The 24,375-nt window shown below is 46.8% G+C and overlaps 1 protein-coding gene across 2 annotated transcripts in view; it reads left to right on the top strand.

Moving 5' to 3' along the window:
- GALNT18 (polypeptide N-acetylgalactosaminyltransferase 18) overlaps nucleotides 1-24,375 on the top strand; it is a 373,528-nt gene that overhangs the window by 343,747 nt on the left and 5,406 nt on the right. For both annotated transcript variants that reach the window (XM_075548442.1, XM_075548443.1), the window contains one exon: nucleotides 17,829-17,993. In XM_075548442.1, the coding sequence (XP_075404557.1) occupies nucleotides 17,829-17,993 (165 nt within the window). The remainder of the gene's footprint in view (nucleotides 1-17,828; nucleotides 17,994-24,375) is intronic.

Raw genomic sequence — 24,375 nt, forward strand, 5'->3', positions numbered from 1 at the left:
CATTTCATTTTTAACAAATTTCAATTTCTGAAATGCATATTCCGCACATTTCATGATCTGATTATTAGTGGATGTTTGAAACTGTTTCTTCTCATTTTGAGTTGTGACATATCAGCAGATAAAATTCTCAAAAGATGTTGCTCTATCTACATCCTTAAAGTTGACTCTACATCAAGTAGGCTGTTCTTCCGACATTGAATTTTGAGTGCCTCCCAGACTGAGAAGTGCATCTACCAGCACTCTCTCAGGTGAGGTTTGACTGCTACTCACAAGGTTTTCAGGGGAAAATTTTCCTTCCGTCTTCCTTATCTGTATGTATTCTCTTGGAAGCTCCGCTGAAGCCTGCCCACCCTAGGTGACCCCACCCGTACCTGAAGTCCCAGTGGCATGGCTTCAACATTGTGTTGTTGCTAGGTGCCGGGAAGGGGTTCCCACCCATAGCGGCCCTGTGCACAACAGAACGAAACACTGCCGGGCCCTGTGCCTTCGTCACGAGCCTTCCTGTTCTTGAGCCCACTGCCGCAGCCACTGTGCTAGTCCATCTCGTTGGGCGCCCTCCTCTTTTTCACTGCCCCTCCACTGTACCAGTCATGAGCCTCTTCTGCAGGGACCGGCCTTTCCTGACAACAGGCTCAAAGTGTGTAAGATGAAGTCTCACCATCCTTACTTCTCAAGTAAGGCTGTATTCCTTCCAAGGCAGATTTATTGGTCCTTCTGGAAGTCCACAGCATTTTTAATCTTCTTCTTCAGCACCCTGATTCAAAAGCATTGATTCTTCTTTGGTCTTCCTTATTCAATCTCCAACTTTCATGTACATATGAGGTAATTGAAAATACCTCGGCTTGGGATCAGGTACACCTTAGCCCTCAAAGTAACCTTCCTGTTTTTCAGCACTATAAGAGGTTTTGTGCATCAGATTTGCCCAAAGCAATGCACCAATTTGATCTCTTGACTGCTGTATCCATAAACATTGATAATGGGCCCAGGCAAGACAAGATCTTAGACAGTTTCCATCTTGTCTTCATTTATCACTCTGTTGCCTAGTGTTCCGGTGGTGAGGGTTTTGCATTTCTTTACATTGAGTTGTAATCCATACTGAGGGCCTCAATCCTTGATCTTTATCAGCAAGTGCTTCAAGTCCTCATTTTATGCAAGCAAGTTTGTGTCATCTGCATCTCACAGGTTGTTAATAAACCTTTCTCCGATCTTGATTACACATTCTTCTTCATCAAATTCAGCTTCTCTGATGACTTGCTCATCACACAGATTGAACAAGTATGGTGAGAGGATGTAACAGTGACCCATACCTTTATTAACTTTAAACGATGCAGTATTCCCATGTTCATCCATGTACAAGTTCCCCATAAGCTCAATGAAGTGTTCTGGAATTCCCATGCTTCTCAAGACTGTTTATGTTTTGTTATAATGCACAGAGTTGAATGACTTGGCATAGTCAATAAAACAGAAGGAACCATCTTTCTGGAATTCTCTGCTTTCAGGCAAGATCCACCTGACATCAGCAATAATATCTCCTGTTCCATGTCCTCTTCCGAGTCTGGCCTGAACCTCTGGCAACTCCCTGACAATGTACTGCTACAACCCTTGTTGGATGATCTTCAGGGAAAAAAAATGTTACTTGCATGTGGTATTAATGATATTGTTCTGGGATATGCACATTCTATTGGGTCGCCTTTCTTTGGAATGGGCAGAAATATGGATCTCTTCCAGTCAGTTGGCCAAGTAGTTGTCATCCAAACTTCTTGGCGTAGACGAGTGCCTCCAGTGCTTCATCAGCTCGTGGAACCATTTCAATTGATCGTCCATCAATTCCTGGAGCCTTGTTTTTGGCCAATACTTTCAGAGCAATTTGAACTTCTTCCTTAAATACCGTTGTTCTTGCTCATATGCTGTCTCCTGAAATGGTGGGATGTCAACTAGTTCTTTTGGTACCATGATTTTGTATTTTTTTCCATCTTCTTTTGCTGCTTCCTGCACCATTTAATATTTTGCCCATAGAATCTTTCAATATTATAATTTGAGGCTTGAATTTTCTCTTGACCTTTTTTCTTTCTTTTTTTTTTTTAATTTAAGACATGCCGAGTGTGCTCTTCCTTTTGAGTTTTCTAATGCTAGGCCTTTTCCTATTTATTTATAATATTTTACTTGGTCTTTTTGAGCTGTCCTTTGAAAGTCTCTATTTTGCTCTTTGAATTCATCTTTCTTCCAGTTGACTTAGCTGTTCTCTGGTGAAGAAGTTCCAGAGGTTCTTCTGACGTGCGCTTGGATCTTTTCTTTCTGTCTTGTCTTTTTTACTGCCTTTTGGTTTTCTTCATGATTGGTGTTCTTGATGTCATCCCACAGCTCATCAGGTCTTCTGTCAGTAGTGTTCAATGAGTAGAACCTGTCCATGAGATGTTCTCAAAGTTCAGGTGGGATGGACTCAAGGTCATGTTTTGGCTCTCGTGGACTAGTTTAAATTTTCTTCAGCTTCAACTTGAATTTACATATGAGCAAGTTATGGTCTTTTCCACAATCAGCCCTCGTGTTGTTTTAGCTGCTGACATCCAGCTTCTCCATCTTCTCTTTCACAGATGTAGTCAATGTGGCTTCTGTGTATTCCATCTGGAGAAGTCCATGTGTACAGTTGCCTTTTATATTGTTGAGAAAAGGTACCTCTGTACTCTAGTATAAGCCGAGTTTTTTCAGCACATTTTTTATGCAGTTTTTGTGGTAAAATTAGGTGCCTCAGTGTATATTCGGGTCGGTTTATACTCCAGTATATACAGTATTTTCTATGAACAAGTCATTTGTCTTGAAAAATTCTGCCATATGATCTCCAGCTACATTTCTAACACCATGACCATATTTTCCAACTTCAGTTCCTTCTCTTTGTTTCCAACTTTGTCATTCCTATTGCCAATAATTATCAATCCATCTTGTTGATTGCATGTTTGATCAATTTCTGATTGAAGACATTGGAAGGATTCTTCAACTTATTTATCACTAACTTTTGCATACATTTTAAAAATAGTTGTGTTGACTGTATCTCCTTGAAGGTGGATGTATAGATAATCCTATCGCAGACAGCACTGTGCTTCATGGCAGATCTTGAAATGTCCTTTTTGACAATGATTTTAATGCCATTCCCCTTGATGGTGTCATTCCCAGCACAGTAAACCATATGACGCTTCTTATTCAAAATGGCCCACACCAACCTATTTCTGCTCACTAACACCTAGACTATTGATCTTTATGCCTTCTATTTCATTTTGATGACTCCCAATTTTCCTAGGTTCACACTTCCTAAATTACATGTTCTGATTATTAGTTGACTCATACAGCTGTTTCTTCTCACTTTGTGTTGTGTCCCTTCAGCAAATGCAGACCTTAATGGCTGTACTCCTACGTGCTTTCCTCCATTCACATCACCAGGGTTGACTGGACATTGAGAAAACAAGTCTTCCTTGTTCACACCTCGAGCACCTTTCAACCTGAGAGGCCCATCCTCTGGCACTATCTGACAATGTTCTACTTCCATGCATTAGGCCTTCTGTCTCTGACAATGTTTCTATTCTGTGCATAAGGTTTTCAGCAGCGACCTCCTCTGAAGTGGGCAGCAATTCATTCTTCATCATCTGTTCTTAGTCTGGAAGTTCCACTGAAATCCTTTCACTTTGGGTGACCCTGCTAGCATTTGAAATACCAGTGACACAGGTTTCAGCATCACAGAAACACATAAGCCACCACAGTCTGGCAAAGTGACATACAAGTGGCTGTTCAACATCAAAGCAACATGCAAACCACCATGTATGACAAGCTGGCAGACAACTAGGGTCAAAACGACCATCTGTGGAAAGAGAAGGCAGAAAATTCCAATAGCCTCAGTCAGAACAAAGCCAGACACTGAACACCAAACAAACCATCGATTACGGTATGTCGAAGTTAGAAATAAAACTAAAGTTAGTTCACAAGAGCTAAAGTACTACCTTGAATATATCCCACCTGAATTTAGAGATTTTCTAAAGAACAGAGTTAACACATTGAATACTAATGACCAAGGATTAGACAAACTACATTATTACATCAAGGGCATCATAGATGTAAAAAACAAAGAGTCATTTAAAACAGCAGGAAAGAAAGAAGAAACCCAAAGTGGATGTCAGACAAGACTCTGAAATTTGCTCTTGGGCACAGAGTTGCTCAAGTGAATGGAGGAAATAACGAAGCAACAGAGATGAGGAGAATTTCTCTAAGGGCAGCTTGAACAAAATACAATAACATGTGCAAAAACCAGGTGTTAGAAAAGCAAATGAGCTCTGCATTTCTCAAGCTGAAAAAACTGGAAGAAAAACACCCAAAGCTCAATCTGAATGATGCAGGGAGTATCAATAGAAGATGGAATGAATACACCAAGTCACTGTACCGAAAATAACTGATGGACATTCAACCATGTCGAAAAGTACCATCTGATGAAGAACTGGTGGTGTTGAAGAAGAAGTTTCAGATGCATGGAAGGCATTGGCAAAAACAAGGCTCCAGGGACTGACAGAACATAAATTGAGATGTTTCAACCAATGAATACAAGGCAGGAATTGCTCGCTGTCTACATCAAGGAATTTAGAAGACTGTTACTTGGACAACTGAATAGAGAGATTCATATTCATGCTCATTACAAAGAGATGATCCAACAAAATGTGGAAATTATCAAACAATGTCATTAATACTACAAGCAAGTATAATTTTGATGAAGGTAATTCTGAAATGGATGCAGCGATACAGCCAGGTCAAGATCACATGGGTAGCCGTTTTCTCAACCGAAAAAAAAGAAAAATCCTCACAACTGGACCAATAAGCAACATACTGATAAATGAAGAAGATATTGAAGTTGTCAAGGTCTTTATTTCACATATATCCACAAATAATGCCATGAAAACAGCAGTCAAGAGATAAAACAACATATTGGGCAAATCTGCCACAAAATACCTCTTTAACATTTTCAAAAGCAAAGATATCACTTTGAAGACTGTGATACTGCCTGACCTGAGTATTTTCCAACACGTCATAAACATGGAAAAGTTGAACAGTGAATAAGGAATATCAAAGAAAATCTGATGCATTTGAATCGAGGTGTCGGCAAAAAGTATTAAATATACAAGGATCGTCAAGAGAATAAGAACAATTAAGTCTTAGCTCAGAAGAGAAATAACCATCATGCGCCTTGAAAGTAAGGAATGCTAGACTTTGTCTCGTAAATTTGGGCCATATTATCAGGAGGGACCAGTCCCTAGAGACGGATTTGGTAGAAGGTTAGCGCAAATGAGGAAGCGCCTCGATGAGATGGATTGACTCAGCGGCTGCAACAAGAAGCTGCAACATGAGAAGATTTGTGAGGCCGAGGCAGGAGCAGGCCTCTTCTCTTGTATGGTCACTGGGAATGGAACCAGCTAGACCAAACTACCACTTCCTGAGTGCTACTCGCTCGATTTCATTGCCCAAACCCTGATAAAGGAGGTACCATTACTATCCTCTGTACAAACGAGGTACAGTAAGATGATGAATGACTAACCTTGTGAACACTTGAACTTGAATCCAGGCAGTCTGGATCCAGTGTCCCTGGGTGATGCAAACAGCTAACTCCCCCAGCTGCTAATCAAGACTGGAAGTTTGACTCTATCTACAGATGCCTGGGAAGAAGAAAGAGCCAGGTGATCTGCAATCTAGGGGACATGGTTCTACCCACACCTGGCATCACCGTGAGTCAACAGAATCCGCACAGCAACTGGTTAGTTTGAATCCAGAGTCCATCTTTCTTGAATTAACTCCCTGTCCACCCCCCCACCAATTACATCAAGTCCCCTGTGTATCTATTCCCCAAGGTCCTTGTCCTTTTCTTGAGTACAGAACACATCCTGCAGTTCTGCTTCAGTCTGCTCGCATGGGTCAGGAGCGCAGCACAGCAGTGGGTCCGTCAGTTCAGGTTTGGTTGTGCTCCATTACCAATGACCTCCGAATCGCAGTGGATTAGAGTGACAAACCTTTCTCAAGCACTCTATGTCTGTCCAGTTCTTTTCTGGCCTTATCTCTTTCTTGCAGTACCTTCTCAAAATCAGCTGGCAGGATGTCAACGACATGCTTGTCGAGGGAAGCGCAAGCTTGTCTGACATGCTATCAGGTGACTGCAAGTAATAGCTTCGCCAAACGCTTCACCATTGCACAAAGGTTACCATCTTCCCAACCTCCCGTGACCCTTTCCTTGCCTGCTCTCCTTTCCGGCATCAACAGCCTGTATGGTAGGGTCCGGCAGCTCTCTTCCTCTATGTGTCTAGTGTCATCTTAAAGTAGTGAGCCCCAAATCTCTGTGGCTCATTTCTTGTTCACATGACTTGGCCATCAAGGTTTAATGTCAGCTCTATCTCAGCTCACTTTTGTGTGAGGCCAAAGGAGCAACCTCATCTGGGACCCTGCTTGCCCGGTGGCAGAGAACATGGCAACCTGTGTAACAAGACCAGGTTGAGGTTGGATACTGTTAGGGGAGACAAACACACATCCAGTATCGCAGGCATCCTCTCAGTCGCTCATCTCAGTCTCTCACTGGTAATTCATGTCTGCTTAACCCTGGGTTTCAAGACATAAGTCCAGTGTGACCCACTTCCAGCCAGCTCTTTTGCAGCAGATTTACCTTATGCCATTCGCCTTGTGATCTCTAGACTGCTGCTGCCATGAGCATTGATTGTGGATCCAATAAGACAAAATCCTTGACAATTTCAATCTTTTCTCCATTTATCACGGGGTTACCTATTGGTCCAGTGGTAAGGATTTGGGTCTTCTTTATATTGATTTGTCAAGGCTGCAATCCTTGCTCTTCATCAGCAGGGGCTGCAAGTCCTCACTTAGCAAGCAAGGTTGTGTCATTGGCATATCACAGGTTGTTGGTAAGCCTTCGTCCAATCCTATGCCGCATTCTTCTTCATAGAATCCAGTTTCTCAGCATAGAGATTTCTCAGCTTATTCAATAGAGACTGAATAAGTATGGTGAGAGGATACAACCCTGACACATACCTTTCCTAATTAGAAACCATACGGTATTCCCATGTTCTATTCACACAACTGCCACCTGATCCATGTACAAGCTCCTATGAGCACGGTGAAGTGTTCTGGACAAGTTGTCATTTTCCTCAATTTTAACCTGAACCTCCATATGAGACATTGATGTCCTGTTTCAGAGTTGACCCCAGTCTGGTGTTAGCTGCTGATGTTGAGCTTCTCCGTCATGTCCTCCTGAAGATGCAGTCAATGTGGTTTCTGAGTACTCCATCTGGAGGAGTACATGGATATAGTTACCTTTTGTGTCGTTGAGGAAAGGTATTTGCTGTGAACAAGTCATTCATCTTGCAAAATTCTATCATGCAATCTCCAGCTTCATTTCTATCACCAAGTCCATATTTTCCAACTATTTTTCCTTCCTCTTTGTTTCCAGCCTTTGCATTCAATCATTAATTATCAATCCATCTTGTTTGCATGTTTGATTAATTTCAGACTGGAGTCATTGTGAGAATTCTTCAATTTCTTCATCACTAGATATTTTTGATTAGTGCATACATTTGAATAACAGTTGTATGGATTGGATTTTCATCAAGGCAGATAGATAGAATCTTATCACAGACAGCATTGTACTTCACAATTGATTTTGTAATGTCCTTTTGACAATGAATACCTGCCATTCCTTTTGATGGTGTCATTCCCAGCACAGTAAATCATATGATTTTCTGATGTAGATGACTAATACCAGTCCATTTCAGCTCAATCATGCTTAGAATTTCAATCTTCATGTATTCCATTTCATTTTACACCACTTCCAGTTTTCCTAAATCCACACGTTGCACATTCCAGGTTCTTTCTCATCATTAGCAGATTTTCGCAGCTGTTTCTCCATACCTTGAGTTGTGGCCCATCAGCAAATGAAGATCCTGAAGGCTTCGTTCCCATGGGCTTTACTGGATTCATTGTCAGTGCCACTGGGAGAAATCAGTTCCTCTTCCATCGCATTTTGAGTACCCTCGAGGTTCGGGGTACATGACTGACACGTATGCACCTCTCCAGGAAGCTGGGCCATTCAGAGAGGGGATTCTGAACCAAGCTACCTTTTTTTCATACCTATGTTCCTCCACAGTTATGGAAGGAGCCCTGATGGTGATCCTATGGATTAAGCTTTGAGCTATTAACCTCAAGGTCAGCCGTTCAAACCTACCAGATTCTCTGTGGGAAAAAGAAGAGGCAGTCAGCTCCCCTGAAGATTGACTGCCTTGGAAATACAAAGGAGCAGCTCTGCACTATCCCATAGGGCTGTTCTGAGGCAGAATCCACAGATGACAGTGGCCTTTTGTTTCTTTACAGCGAGGGCATGCATGGTTAGCACCGCTCTTCGTTCCCTTGATACGCACCTCAGGCTGTGACTGGAGGATATAAGAACATTTGGGAAATGACTGCCTTTCGTGCCTGATTTATATCAACGCACCATGATATCACTGAACTCACCTCTCTGTCGTGGGGTTAATAACCAATAACCAAAGCCTTATATCCTCTCTGCTGCCCCACCCCTGTCTGCAGAGAGACCCGCAGCTCTTTCTTGGACAAAGGGGACAGAGAGCCCATTTCTCACATACATTATGGGTGCCACGTTCACACTCTATAAGCGAATTTAATAACGATAAGCTGGCTCCCTTCTTCCCACTGTGTGTCCAGCTCCCTGGCTGCTGCTTCCATGTTCACGCATCCACAGGTGTCCTCTGCACTCAGACCCAGGTAAGAGGCGGTGCAGCTGAATCAGCCACGCCTCCCTGCCTGCTCTTTTCTTGCCCTCCTATGGCGGCCCAAAAGAGCCCTGGTGGTGTAGCGGGCTAAGCCTTGGACTGCTAACCACAAGGCCACCTCTTCAAACCCACCAAAAAATGAACCTGCTCTCCTGCCCCCATACTGGTTTACAGCCTCAGAGCTGATCCTTACTTACACTGACCCTTTTTGTTCCAGAGCAGAACACATTCTGTAGAGTTTTCCAAGCTATCAACTTTCACAAGTAGATCATGAGGTGCCTGTTGATGAGATCAAACCCCTAACCTTTTGATTCATAATCAAGTGCTTACCATGTGTGCCTTTGAGGCTGTGCTGCAGTTCTCAGGCTACTTAGTCCATCTCAACTGCTCTCACTCCTCTCTTCCAAGGTCTAGTTCATAACCCTTTTCAGGGACCTGCCCATGGCCGTGGTCCAGCCTTCCTCTCAGTTCTCTTCTCAGTGAGCTGGGCCACTCTCTCATGTTGACGCTCTGTAAGCTCCTCCATGATGTGAGCCTTTTGACTCCCTAGACTCTGTCCCACGACTCCCCAGTCGTGCTCCCCAGCCCCTTTTAAGAACTGGGCTTTTAACTCCACACTGGCCTGCAGCATTCAGTCATCTGATGTACCGATCCCTTCCACATAGCCAGAGAAATTAGCACGCTACCACTTTCCCCAGGCACCCTGCCCTGCTGAAAATACAGGTGCTTACTCTTATAGTGTCAGGTTGTAGCGATCCTCGTTTACCCTCCTCACCACTTTCCAACAGAGTCCTGGTGGCAGAGCGGGTTAAGCATTGGGCTGCTAATCGAAAGGTCAGTGATTCAAAACCACAGGCTTCTCAGAGAGAAAAAGATGAGGCTCTTTACTCTCATAAAGATCAAGCTTATTGGCCATGTAGAGAGCCTGGTAGAATAACTGAGCTGTTGGTCCCTAAGTTGCCCTTCAGGCCTGGAACTGAACTCACCCTGATGGGCCAACGATAAGCCACAGCATAGCTAGGTCTGTAGGATGGACCATAGCCCAGGCGGGTATTCACCCCTGAGAGCACTCAACCAAACAAGATCAAAAGAGCAACATTTCTCAAGGATAAAGCTCCAAAGGCAGAAAAGCAGGAGACAGGGAAAAAACAGAATGGAAATAAGAACACAGGGAGAAAATGGGGAAATGCTCTTACCTTGTGGTGTTTGCAATCCATGTTAAAAAAAAACACAAGAAAATGTGCATGAATTGTTGAATCAGAAACCAATCTGCTGGGTAAATGTGCACCTATACCTCAAGAAAAGATTTTTTTTAAATAACATAAAACAGACTATCAGCCACTAAGAATCCTGCAGCACACAGTTAGTTCTACTCTGTTGGGTTGGCATGAGTCAGAATTGATTTTATGGCAACTGGTTTTATTGCTCAGAAATAAAGATGAAAGTTGTACCTTGAAGATATTATTATTAAGTAATCTAACTCAAACCATTATTCCATACTCCTGATTTGTTTAGGAGCTCCTCCTCCCCGTCCCTCTGCCATCCCATCCCATCCCATCCCATCCCATCCCATCCCACTGTTCTTGCTACCCAGCCTCTGCTCAGTTTGATTATGGTTCCAGATTTCCATAGGGAGGCAGGGGTGAATGAGTGATCAGAGTGCTAGATGGAAGAGGGGGGGGCTAAATAAGTCAAAGGGAAATTGGACATATCAGAGGGTGCAAAGAAGTAGGGGGAGGGTCTAGGGGAGGGCTGGGGTAGCAGGTTAAAGCCACGACTATAAATGTTTTCAAATGTGGCTATAAAGTAAGGAAGCTTTACTAAACCTTAACTCGTCCTTTGAACATAGGCTTCGTGTTTCAGAAAAATAAATGGGTTTCAAACTTCTTAATTTTTGCTGCGTAAACTTTTTGTTCAAGCACAATGTTAGATTGAGCATCAGATATATGAAAGACTAAACAATGACAATGAAAAGCGCTGCCTTGCTTGGGCTAGGAGAAGGGTTACGGGCCTCACGCACAGGTTCCTGGCCTCCCAGATGCTGACTCCCCTCTGTGGCCTCAGACCCCCCGCCCCCGCCCGGGAGCCCCACTCACCAAGTCCCCTCCTCTGGTTTGAATGGCTGTGTGGCGATGCCCTTGGGCAACCAGACTCTAGCACCTGAGGGGCGGAGCGTGGATCAGCAGGGGTCTTGCAGCTTCTGCCCAGGGAGAGGGGAAACCCTACTGAAGGGTGCCCTGCCCAGTCTCTTGGGGAAGCCGTCTGGGCTGCCGCGTTCAGGGAGCAGGACACAGACCCCGGACTGCCCCAAAGTCAGCTTTCCTTAGGAGGTTCCCCTTCACAGGGAGGGGAGTGAGCAGCTTCCAACCTTGCAAGTTCTTAGTGAATCCCTTTAGCCTCCGTCCGTTGCCTTCATCCTTAAAAAAAAGAAAAAGGAAGTTGACTACTGTCTAGCACACAACCGGAACGGTTACTATGGTTAAGTAATAGAACATCCCTAATCTAAGAGAGGTGGTTGCCTGACCTCACCTCCCCCTGAGTGACAAAGGGCCCTTGCTGAGTGTCACTGGGGAAGACGGGTTTTCTACCACACACCGCTAGGAGCCGACCTTTGCCTGCGAACAGGGCCGAGACCAAGTTTTAGGCCGGGTTTTTGCCCCCCCTGCACCAGGTCCCGTAGACATCCTCCACTTTATATCCGAGAAGGGTCGTGCCTGTCACCTCAGTAGCAACGAATCAGCATCTTTTACTCACAGAGGCCTCAAACACACGAAGGCCCTGCACACATGCATGGCTTGAAGGGCCCTCTTGGCCTGAACCCCCAGTCTTTCTCGTAGGTACCCAGTGGAGGCTCAGGAAAAGGAGCTAGCACGTGGCTGCAGTTTCTCTCTGCGTCTGAGGCTCCAGGAGATTCCAAAGCCGCATGTGTGCACATTCAGCCTTTCGGCATTCATGAACACTTTATTAAAACTTCCTCTCTCCTCTTGCCAGCGTATTAGGAGGACGGCTTCTTCCTCTCCTGCTTTGTTAAAGGAGCGTGTTTCCTGTGTCTCCTCAGCAGGCTCAGTACCCTTTGAACTTCATTCCCCCCCACCCACCCCCGGTTACCTTGGGAACACATCCCTCTGGCCTTGCCATTGTTCCCAGTCATCAAGTGGGCTCTGGCTCATCATCATCCTGATCAGTGCTGTGTGGCAGCCATGGCTGCGGCCACTGCGGCCTTCTAGCTACTCGAGGGGAGGGTCTTCCTCTTTTCCGACGACCTCTGCTTTACCACACAGGATGTCTTCTGAGACAGACTTGTTCAATTCCTGCGACAGGCTGTGCCCGTTTCCAGTCTGACTGGTCCATTGTCCAGTTTCACAGGCATGCCCCCGTCGTCAGAGAGACAGCTGTGCTTGTGAACCCTGCATCAGGTGTCCCCAATGCAAGATCTCTCTTGATGTCTTGACTGCTGTTTCCCTGTGTGTGGGTTGTGGATCCAAGTCAGCCGGGACGCCTGGCAAGGACGATCTTTTCTCCACTTCCCAGGATGCTGCTGCTGCACCAGCTGTGAGGCCTTCTGTTTTCTTTGCGTTGAGGTGTCAGCCATTGTGGTCTGTGGTCTTCATCTCTAGGTGCTTCAAGCACCTTCACCTTCAGCAGGCTGAGTAATGTCATCTGCATGTCACAAGTGGTGAAGGCATCTTTCTCCAGTCCTGGCGCTGCATCCTCCCTCGACGATTCCATCTTCTCGGGATTTGCCCTGTACGCAGATTGCAACACTGACAACCCCCACCCCAGCTTGATAGATTATTGAACTAGTTAAAGTTTATTGTGCCAGCCTGGCCGATAAACACACGTGGGGTTAATTGAAGGGCGGAGAGATAAATGGTTCAGTGAGTCTCACCTTTCTAGTTCTCGGGTCAGACCAGGGTGCAGCTGCCTTAGCCAGTTCCCTGCTTCAGCTGGCAAGGGTTACTTCCTGCAAGGCATCCATAAGATGAAACCACATGGACCTACCCTGATGCAGCCCTGGGTGCTGGGGCACCCGTGTGGAGACCCCTGCCAGCGCTGAGATGCTTACATGTTCACTGATTTTGCTTTCCTCCTGAAGTTGGCACCATAGTGTGTGTTTTGTGAGACTGAGGACTTTGTGGATTGTTGTCAGACATGTGGGCTAATGTTGGACATGTGGGCTTGGGCAGCACTGGGTTGGGATGTTTTCTTGATGCACACTTAACCTTTATATAAAACTCTCTCTTATACGTGAGGTTCTGTGGATTTATTTCTCTAAAGTACCCAGACTAATACTAGTATTTAGCATCTTCTCATAGTTGGGTGGAGGTGGCATTTTTCTTGTGGCTAGAGAGGTCAGAAATGGAAGTAAAATGGCCCTGTTGTGGAATGCGTATGATTTTATGAAGAGCCTTTGTTTTTAAAGAATAGTTTGAGGTTTACAAAGAACTTGTGCAGAAAGTATAGAGTTGCTAGACTGGGGAACTTCGAACCGTTTATGGAACAATTCCACTATCTCTTCATTCTCCCATGAACTTTTTTTTTTGTAGTTAGTTCAAGGATCATTTGTTGGCCCTTAGGAGCGTTTTCCAGTCCAGTCTGTTGGGGCACCACGCCCTGGCCCCAAAGTCCACTTTCAGCCTTCCCTGGGGACCTTGCCACTCCATTCCCTTGCTGTTCCGCTGCACTCCCCCAGTGATTTGCCTCGGTGTGGTGGGATCAGGTCAGGTGCAATTCCCACACTGTGTCTCCGGTGCTGTCCCCTGTATCGCCCTTGGTCACTGAGGGGCATCATGTCTCATAGTAGGGCCAGCCATGTTGTCCTCTCTGTGGACTGGCTGCTCTACTCAGGAACATCATCCTCACGGCCTGGTGGGCCAGGCTGTGCTCCACTCTCTCCTCCTCCCCTTTCATCTGCTCTGCCACAAACTTTATAAAGCTCCCTCATATAGTCCCCGTGCCGCTGGCCAGTTCCTCCTGTTATTATAGTAAGAACATTATTATTAACTGGAGGTCTTTAGTTATGTGAGGGCTCATTCTTAGTGCTAGTTACAGTCTTATGAGTGGCGTTTTTACAGGAGTCTTTTCCTCAGTCCACCTGGTGATGTAGTAGTTAGATATTGGACTGCCTGCCATGTGGTCAGCAGTTCAAAACCACCAGCAGCTCCATGGGTTAAAGACTGAGCTTTCTACTCATGTAAACAGTGACAAACTCAGAAACCTGGGTTGGGCCTGGGGGTGGGGAGTCGCTATGAGTCAGCATTGATTCAATGGCAGTGAGTTTGAAGGGTTTTTTTTTTTCTTCCCTCAATTAGGAAAAGAGCTCTTTGAGGACAAGGGACATATCTCGTTTATATCGGTATATCCAGTGCTTCACTCCATGCCTGACAGGCTCTAAACATGAAGGGCATCTTCTGCAGAGTGAATGAATGACTGGAGTGAGGGGGTGGTGGTGGTGGTGGTGTGTGTGTGTGTGTACGCGCGTGCGCGCGCGCCCAGTGAGGCATCATGGCTCAGACAGCCTTGCTGAGCTTGCAGGCCTGCAGTCAGTACACTGGGGACATCCTATACAAAACTGTTTCCCACGTTTGTGTTCAGGCCATTTACAGATTCAATCCACTACCAGCTGGGCTTCTGAGATGTTCAAGTCACGACTTGCTGGACCTTTCTCTGTGATCTGCCGGCTTCATGGTTCCGCTGCTCAAAGAAGCCCTTTGCTGTTTGCTTTTTAAATAACAAACAACTATCTGTCCCTATTACGGCTTTCCCAGATGCAGGAGTAATAAACTGCTCTGGTGACAGCTGTACCAGATAGTAAGTACTCACATGGCTCTCAGAGCATCTCCCCCAAGCACTTCAGAGCAGCTAAGTGGATAAAGCTGATTTCAGCTATTACCTAGGTGGCTGCTTGTGTTTCTGGAGACTGCCCAGGAGATGGAAGGAAGATCCGATGACAGGGAAGAAGAGAGTGATGGGAAAGACTGGGCCCCCTGACTTTGCTTGTCCTGTAGCCCCGCCACCCCGAGTCGCAGGACATCTGGGCACTGACCCCCAGGTAACCAAGAACTATTCTCAGCCCTGAGTGTGGTGCATTCAAATCAAGGGTGTAAACAGGTGTGCGCTTTTTGAAGCAAAGCCTGAGAGGCAGGTCAGGGCTCCGTGTTCTGCATATTCAGGGAAGGCTTCTTGGAGGTGGTGAATTGTCATGCCTATTTTGACAATAGTAAGAAGCAAAGCAGAAACTTAGGGGGCGGAGCAAATGGTTTTTGTGTTTGTGTGATTGGGACCATGACTTCCTGACATCTTGGCCACCCTGGCTTGGTGACTGGTGCCTCCTGGATAGGGAACTTGACTTTCCCACTCTGTGTCCTCAGAACTCAATTCAGAGACGAAGTGTGGGTTGGAAGGATGGATGAGATGCTTAACCACATGACTGTTTATCTTCCTCAATCCTACCAGTCTTCAAACTCTCTGTTAATCCCCCAAAAAAACTGGAAAGCACAGCTGGTCATCAGCTTTCCTTGGTGGTAAGCTGGAAATCCAGGCGAGACGAGGAGTGGCCATGAGATTGATTCCTCAGAGAAGCTCTGTTTGTAGGCAGAGTCAGTTTGAGTCGGCTCTCCTCGCCTCTGTGCTTCAGTTAGACTTCAGCTCTGACACTGCACGGTCTGCATTTGACCTCTGGTCATCATGGAAGAACTATGACCCTTCACCTCTCTGGCGGGAAGAATCTATCAGCTGTGTAACTTCAATAGCTACTTTCATGGATTCACCAAATCTGAGAGCAGGTGAGATGACCTGCAGGTCACCTGTAACGAGTGTCTTCCTTCGTCCCTCCAGCCCCTCTTTCCATCCTTCCCCCTCCACCTGGGAGACTGTATGAAACGTCTCAATGCGCTGCTGCGTCCTCTGGCTTCTGCCAATGAACTGACCCAGTAGAAGATGGGATGGGAAGAGGGGAGGGGAACGGAGCGGCCTATTCACCACCTCTACCACCACCAACACTGTCCCCCATGAGGAGTTGTCCAGGACTGGCTTTGCCCCTCAGCAGAAGGTCACCATTCTTCCGGAGCTCTCTACATAACTTTGCGCTCCAGCTTTGGGTAGCCTCTTCTTCCCCTCATCTCTCTGAACCTGAGAGCGATAACAACTCCCTGTGACCACCCCAGCGACTGCTCTCCCTTCTCCCTGCTCATGCCTCTGAAAATAGTGCCTTCCTTTATCCTGCTCCCTGACTTGAGTGGACCAGCTGCTTCCTCTTGGGACCTTGACCAACATACTGGCCTAAGACCTCATTCTTTTTCTTTCAGGAAAGTGTTTGACACCAGGGTTCATTGACAGAGAAATTGCAACAATAGTACAGAGAACTCACATATATTCCACATCTTTGATCTCTAACATTCTTGCCTTAGGATGAGACATTCTCTTTTTTTATATATCTCATGAACCAATATTGACACAGGGTTACGAAGTCAGTGCATACTTATTTAGATTGGCTCCGGCTCCCCCTAATGTCCTTTTTCTCTTCCAAGCCCCCATTCAAGATGCCACATCACCTGTAGTTGTCATGGTCACGTGGCTTCCTCATGGATCTAAATTTCCTTATTTTTTATGTGCTCAGTAGCATCGAGGAATATTGGTTAGATTTTGTTTCATTCTTTTTCTTTGTTTTTTTGCTACGTTGCTATCTATACGTATATAACAAATATATATAACATATCACAAATATATTTGTAGTTTATATATTTGTTTTAAATATATGTAAAACATTGTTGTGTGCCTAGGAGTTGGCCCTCCCTGGCCCTGGATGCCTCGAGAGACTTCTGAGGGTCCGGAAGGATATGCCCATGAAGGACCTCCCCTTACGTCCCCTCCCCCAGCCCTTGTTCCCAACACAGGCCCTTGGATGCCCTGCACCCCTGGGTCAACAGTTCATATTAACCATTCTCTTTGCTTAAAGCAGGAAATTCTTAATTTTACCATTTGTAATTAATTAAAATAGTTAAATTAATTAAACTGTTTTCCAGTGAAAATTTTTCAATAGATCAGGGTAACAAGAGAGAGCCTCTAGAATTCTAGCCTACAGGAAGATGTGGTGTCTTGGTCCACCCAGGTGGCCTCATTAGAGAGGGATGTGTTCATTCCTTTAGTAAAATGAGGAAAAGAGCACAGAGAGCCTATTTAGCACTCTTGTTAGGAACCTTTGCTTGGGGTGGAGGGAGGATACTGAAACTTTGAAGGCCAAAGATCACGTAGCTTCCCTCCAAACCAGGGCCAACAAACTAAGACCCATGGGACCACCGCCTATTTCGATGAAGCATCATTTGCACACAGTCATGGGCTTACACACTGTCCAAGTCTCTGTTTATGCTACAGTGGCAGAGGGGAGCTGACTGTGCCTGTATGGCCCATAAAGCCAGTATTGGCCATCTGGCCCTTTAGGAAAACGTTTGCCAATTCCTACTCTACACACTCTGAGCATGGATAGAAATTAAGTGTTAGGATCTTCTGTCCTCAAGACTCTGAGCTCCTGAGAGTTGAACTTGGACTTTAGCTCTGTATCTATTAAACCTGCACATTGCCTTGACACAAAATACGTATGAAGGAAATCAATGAGCATAGGAGAGATGAAGTCAAGCAATCCAAATTAAGAACTCATTTTATTAAGCTGTGCCCATGTTGGTGTTTTTGTTTTGTTTTGTTTTCAATGAGAGGAAAGAATGGAATGAGCCAGAGGAGAAGAGACCAGAGTGCACTCAGTAAGAGGCATGTGGTAAGGGTGTCTAATTTCCGGATCATGGTGTTTCAGTTGGGCGTGTAAACCAGCTCACATACTGCATCAATGTCAGAGGGGCCTTGCTGTCGGTCGCAGTAGAAAACACGTTTACAGAATCCTGCGTCAACCTTGCTAGGATCCTTGTGCCAGCTGGCTGGTGAAAATTCCTACTCACCGGCTCGCTCTCTCATTCTGGCCATTGGCATTCATCGCCTTCTCTCCCTCCTCCCTCCCTGGACTCCCAGAACGTGTACTACACAAGCAGCCAGCAGATCCATGTAGGCATCTTGAGTCCCACCATCGACGACGATGACAACCGGTGCCTGGTCGATGTCAACAGCCGCCCCCGGCTCATTGAATGCAGCTACGCCAAAGCCAAGAGGATGAAGCTTCATTGGCAGTTCTCTCAGGTACGGGCCCCAGAGCCTTGGGACAGGGCAGCCACAGGGCAGAAGAACAAGGAGAGCCGCTGCAGGGCCTGGAGAAGGATGGAGGGGGGAGAAGGAGGCAACAGTGAGCCTGGGACTCCAGGCCATTTACTGAGTATCTATTCTGCGCCAGCATTTCACCCCCTCCTTGCCTCCTGATCCTGGGACTCAAGGAGATTGTAGTGTTGCTGTTTTATTATCATTGTGTTTAATTTTGAGATAGAACAACACTAAGGCTGAGAGGGAAACACCACATACACAGGAGGTGGCAGAGTTGAGTTGAACTCAGAGCGCTTTGGCTCTGTGGTTGTGTGCTGTTGAGTCAATCCCACCCAACTCCTGGTGGCCTATTCCAACAGGAGAGGTGTTCCGTGGGATGTTCCTCCTGGTGGTATGTCCCGTGGAGGTGTTTGGTGGGTTCAAAGTGCCATTTTTTTGGTTAATAACTAAACACTTGAACATTAGACTACCAGGGCACCTGTCTGACTCTAGATTCATATATATAGTCTTTGACTCTAGGGGGGAGGGTGGGTGTGGGTGTGGGGGTGTGTGTATATTCCTACAGAAGCCCCTTCTCTCAGCCAGAGGGGGCTACACTATCTTGGGTCTGTGGCCAACCTCCGCTCCATTCCACTATGGGGTGCCTCTTGGGTGGAGGTATCTTGGTGGCCATTTTATGAAGGACAGTCCCCCTATTAATTAACATGGAACTAGTCATTATGGAAATTGCTCTGTCTCTGCTGGCTGGTCCAGGCCTCAGCCTCTCTGTGTACAACCTGGTATAGTTGGGCTTAATAAGCACAGAAACCATACTTCAAAGATGAGAAAGATAGACTGAGTGTCCTGGCCTAGACCACACAGCCCAAGAACGTTGGGGCTGCGACTGGAACAGGGCTGGCTGAGTCCAGAACTCAGGCTACTTCTGTGTCCCAGACCTCTCTGCAGGTACACCTGCCCCACCACAGCCTCATAGACATCCTGCAGACACCTGCGTTAGGTCTTGGGGCTGGTGTGGTTTGTCCCAGCTCCTTTCCAGGTTGGTCTCCCTTGGTGTTCCTTGACTGTCTCACTCCAGCCTTCCTGTCTTAACTGTCTGTTCCTGGTGGGCAGGGAAGAGACATTTCCCTAGAAGGGGTGTCCTAGAGGTAACTATGCCCCTGAATTTAGCTCCATCCTCTCCCCATTTCAACCACTGGCCTTGAAGAGATAACCCCACACAAGTCCTGCTGGCACTGACAGGAAACCACACACACAGCAGGGCCACGCTGGTGTCTGGAAGCCAGGAGACGGAATCATTTTCAGCTACATTAGCTTCTTCCTAATCAAAAGTCCCTCCATCCCTTGTCACTCCCATCTTTGATCAACCTACCAAAGGGAACTGGCTGGAAATACTTTAAAATCTCTAATCGGCAGACCTGAAGCGTCTGCTTTTACGTGCTATTTTTAAATTGATGTATGTGAAATAGGCGCTTAATGAAAAATGATCCGTCTTTATCAAGTGACCTGAAATCTGTCCTTGTTGGTGAGGAGCTGCTGTTGACCAGGCAAGAAGACCCTGGCAATCTCTTCCCATGATTTAAGGCTTGGGCTTGGGCTAGCTTGTGTTTTATTCCCTTTTGCAGTCGATTTTCATCTTTGCGCATTGCCTGGGGATGCGACCAGCCAGAATGTTCTGGCCCCAAAGTTGGGCCGAGAGGAGCTTTCGAGGGTGCATTTCAAGTGTCCTTTCCGGTTTCACATCATGCATTATTTACTTACTCTCCTGAGGACCGCATTTAAACACCGCAGACACTCGGGCTGAATTAATTTCTGAATAATCTAGTGCAGTCCCTCTTCCACAGGAGATAGGCATTTGCATATCTCTGTGTTCCATCGGATAACCTGGTTTCCTGCTTGAGCAATAAAACGCCTTTTCCCTAGCCCCTGCAAGGGCTGCTGAATTTCTGATGCTTCGGGCTGAAGTGGAGCAGGTGACACCGCGACACTGGGAAGCCACCGTTAATGGAAACATCGCTTGGCAGTGCTGCTGCACAGGCTCTGATGAGCAGTCTTCTGAGGAGGGACACTCATCCCTCCCGTCCTTCATCACAGTGATTGAGCCATGGGGTTAGGCAGGAGGGATACAGCTATGAATCAGACACGACCTCTGCTCTCAGGGTCCTCGTGGGTACGTAAACACACAACAAAACTGCACGAGGAGGAGAGTGCAAACAGAAATATGAGGTGTTCTGGGAACCCGGGGTGGCTGATGCTGCCCGCTGAACTGCAGGGCGCTTGGAGAGGGAGGCGGCTGTTTGATCTGGGCGTTGCCCGTTGCAGAGAAGGCAGAGAGAAGAGGCAAGGTCTCTTGTGCAAAGGCACGTCGGAGGATGAGGAGTCTGCTGCTGCAGGGAGGGGAAGTTTAGAATCTGCGGGGGGCCATGTGGAGGGGAAAGTTCAGAGTGAGACCGGGGTCAGATGACGGTGGTCCTTGATAGCCAAACCAAGGAATTGAGACTTCACTTTTGAAGCAGAGAGATGCTTATGTCGTGGAGGGCTCTGTGGGGGTCAGCAGCATGATAGTGGGGTGCAGGGAAAAGGCTGGAGAGGAGAGGCGATGACACCCTCCATGTGAGGGATGAGGGGGATGGGGTTGTCATGAGCCCAGGGAGGGAGAGAAGGTTTCTGAGATATGTCAGCAGACTGTTGGCCTGTGTTTGTTGTTGCGTCTCCCAGTTTCTCACTGCCCTCGAGCCAGCTCTCGACCCTGTGCATTTCTGAGACTGTAAATCCTGACCGGGGTAGAGAGCCTCATCCTCCTCCCATGGAATGGCTAGTGGGTTTGAATTGCTAACCTTGCCGTGAACAGCACAACGAGTAATCCACTATGGCACCAGGTTGTGTGGGGAAGGCATTCATAATCCAGAGCCGCCCTCGGGCTTCAGTTTGGGTGACTTGGTGCAAAGAACAGTTGATAAGAATCCCGACTGGACCCCCCTAAAGCAATACATTCTTCTCAACAGTCTACTTTTTCCACCTTGACACATAATGAAACTTTATCACCAATTGTTGCCTTTGAGAATTTCTCAGGGTGAAAGAATTCACTAGAGTGACTGCTTCCTGGGATTAGAAATTCATCTGCATGAAGCATGTGTCCTCCAAGCTTCCAAGAGTATCCTTCAAACTGAACTTTGGAGGATGCTGTGCTCCTGAAAGAGGCCTTTGGTCCATGACTGCTGGACCAGTTGGGGAAGTGAGAGGAAGCAGAGATTAGCTCACCACACACATGACGTCTCTGGCATGCACACTGCCTGGCGAAGGAATGAAATGTCGCTTAGTAGAATTGACCCCCAGCCCACACCTTCACGAGGACAGCGCAGAGCTTCTAACTTCAAAGATGTCGTTGAAGGGATTCTGGTCCCCAGAGAGCTTCTGTGATGGGCATTCACTAAGGCACAACATTCCTTGAAGTCTGTCTATATGAGGGGCCTTCAAGTTCATGGCAAAACTGGAATGAAAAGAGAATGCAATTTTTCCATGAACTTTTTTTTTATGTTTGTGTGGTTAAAGGAACAGGGTCTGTTTCAGACCAGAAACACCACAGGAGGGTCTGAGCTCTGCCTTCAAATGGCTAAAGCCTGTCCTATCCAAGGGAGCGCAGGCTGGTTCTGTGTAGTTGGGGTGGTGGTGAACAATTGGGGAAATTTATAAAGCAGCTCTCCCATAGGGTCAGCCAGGGAAGGGTGACACGCAGGATACTGGCTTGTCAACCCTAAGTTCCTAAAGATAAACGTTCAATCCCTGAGATGGGATTTTTTTTTGGGGGGGGCGGTATTGTTTTTTTTACCCAGTGGGACCAACCTTCATGAAAGTACCTCACATTTGAAAAGGACCTACCTGCCTGGGGTGACGGTTTTCTTTTTCACATGTTATGGAACGACTGACCTGTTACTTACTTCATCCCATGCTCCTCTCTGCCGGTCAATAAATACACTGGAGGTCGGGACACAGGTCTCACAGTTTTGATATCTTCAGCCCCTACCAAAAGCCTGAGGGAGTCGAGATGCCTGGCATGCTGTTGATTGGAGGAAGGAATCTTTAAAAACATCACCAATGTTAAATGAAGATTACCTGGCCTTGAGCTGGGTCTGTGGGGAGACTGAAAGATGAACAAACCCACTACGCCAATGCCTGTACTCATACACCGAAATCTCAAAAAGAAAAAAACCAACCCGCTGCCATCGCACTGGTTGCAAGTCATAGTGACCCTGTAGGAGAGAGAACAGCCCAGTGGGTTTCCAAGAAGAACTCTTCACAAGAGCAGAAAGCCTCATTTTTCTCCCGTGCAGTGGCTGATGGATTCAATCGGGTGACCTCACAGTTAGCAGTCCAAACTGTAACCCCTAGCCCAGCATCACTCCTCACTTGCCCGCACAGCACCCTGAGAAATCATCATCCTCATATGACAGTAGCTCAAGGGCATTTCAAAGCCCTAGTCAAGCAGCCCTGCTTGGTTGAAGAAGCGCTAGTCCTTCCAATGAATATGGGCATGTGGTGGTGTGTGTGCCCTACTGTGGGACACCACGCTACACAGCACTTCCTGCGACTTCCAATTCCTGGACGAAGGGAAGCGGTCTTATGTTAAAACACATAGGCCTATCGGAAGGGGAGTAGTGCAACTTTGTAGAAATCATTTTTAAAAATGGGAGGTTCCTTCCACAAGAGGGCTTGGGAATTCAGAATGTATTTCCTGCTGTCCCCAGACTCTGAGGGTGGGGTCTGTGCTCGCTCCCATCCAGTCTGGGAGCTCTTGTATGGAGGCTTGTGCAAGCCCCCCTGAGAGTCTGAGAACATCCCACTGGCGGGCAACCCCTAGACCCCCGACCCCAGTGCTTGCCCTTATTCTCAGCTCAGGATTTGTTCATTTCCCAAATGGGGAGTGTGGAGCATAAGCTAAGGCAATGTTGTCTGTTAACGTCAGGAGAGAAGAGATTTGGGCGCATAGGGAGAGACTGCCCACAAGAGGGACAGTTGGCTCTGGCTCATGGCGTCTGATCCGATGTCCCCAGGCAAGAAGGATAACCCACTCAAAAAGGAAAGATTCACCGAGCCCATGTCCTAGGGACACGTGAGGAGGAGGAGGAGGAGGAGTAGGAGGAGGAGGAGGAGGAGGAGGAGGAGGAGGAGGAGGAGGAGGAGGAGGAGGAGGAGGAGGAGGAGGAGGAGGAGTAGGAGTTGACTTTCTTCCACTCCATTCCTGAGTGCCGTCGGGCAGTCCAGCTTCGAGAACCTTCTATACTGAAAAGAAAAGACCCTAATTGGGCGTTTCATGGTGGCTCTGGCATAAAACAGCTTTTTATTTCCATGTCATCTGGAGGGGCAAGTGTAGAATTGTCCAGCTTTGAGAGGCTGGCAAGGGTTTTTGTCTTGTTTTATTTTTTAGGCCCTGAATGCTTGCTTAGTTATTTTTAGTTTCTGGGTCCAGGGTTAAGTCAGGACTCTCACAGCCCTCCTCCCCAAGGGGGGTCCAGGGCCAGGAGTGGTGGCTCCACCCCCAATGACTTCAGTGAGATTTAAATGTTTTTTTTCAAACATGCGTATGGTGCTCGCTGTATGTCATGCTCAATTTCTTCTAAGTGCTTTGTAAACATTAGCTCACTTCACCACCCCCACCCCCTCCTCCCTCAGGACATCCCCATTAGGTGGGTACTGTAGATCTTCCCATGGATCTTGATGGCATCGTGGTTATGAATTAGGCTGTGAGCCACAAAGTCTGCAGTTTGAAACTAGCAGTGTTCTACTGGGGAAATTCAGTTATACCCCATCCTATAACATCACTATGGGTCAGGATGGCTCGATGGTGAGTTTGTCTGTTTCTATAACAAGGAAACTGAGGCAGGGGAAGGTGAACTATTGCGTGCAAATGTGACCCCAGTCTTCTGACTTTTGATCAGCACCCTCTGGTGCTTCTGCTGCAGAAAACCAGGGGATTGTTTTACAATGGGGCTTCGGGGCAGGGGTCTACCTGTGAAGTCAGTCTCGGGGGTATGTTAGCTGGCTGGATTCTTGCCTGCGTAGCAAACACCCTCTGTCTACCCTGCTGCCTCCATGACACCCAGCCACTTATCTCATTGTCCTTGCCCTTGTAATGACATACCTTCCACCCTGTCACCCTGCTCAACAAGGCCCGGCCTGAAGCTCACTCCTTGAGGAAACAAAACATCCAAGCCTTTTATTGGGTAAACTGAGTGTTGAATATTCATAAAACAGAGAGAGCGCTCTACGCGACAAGAGACTTAATCTCGGGGTTTCTGGAAATAGCACAAACATCCCGCCCATGCTTTGAAGTACTTGATTATTAATCATTAACTACTTAACCTGGAAA

Source organism: Tenrec ecaudatus, chromosome 4, assembly GCF_050624435.1.
Source record: "Tenrec ecaudatus isolate mTenEca1 chromosome 4, mTenEca1.hap1, whole genome shotgun sequence".
NCBI classification, from domain to species: Eukaryota; Metazoa; Chordata; class Mammalia; order Afrosoricida; family Tenrecidae; genus Tenrec; species Tenrec ecaudatus.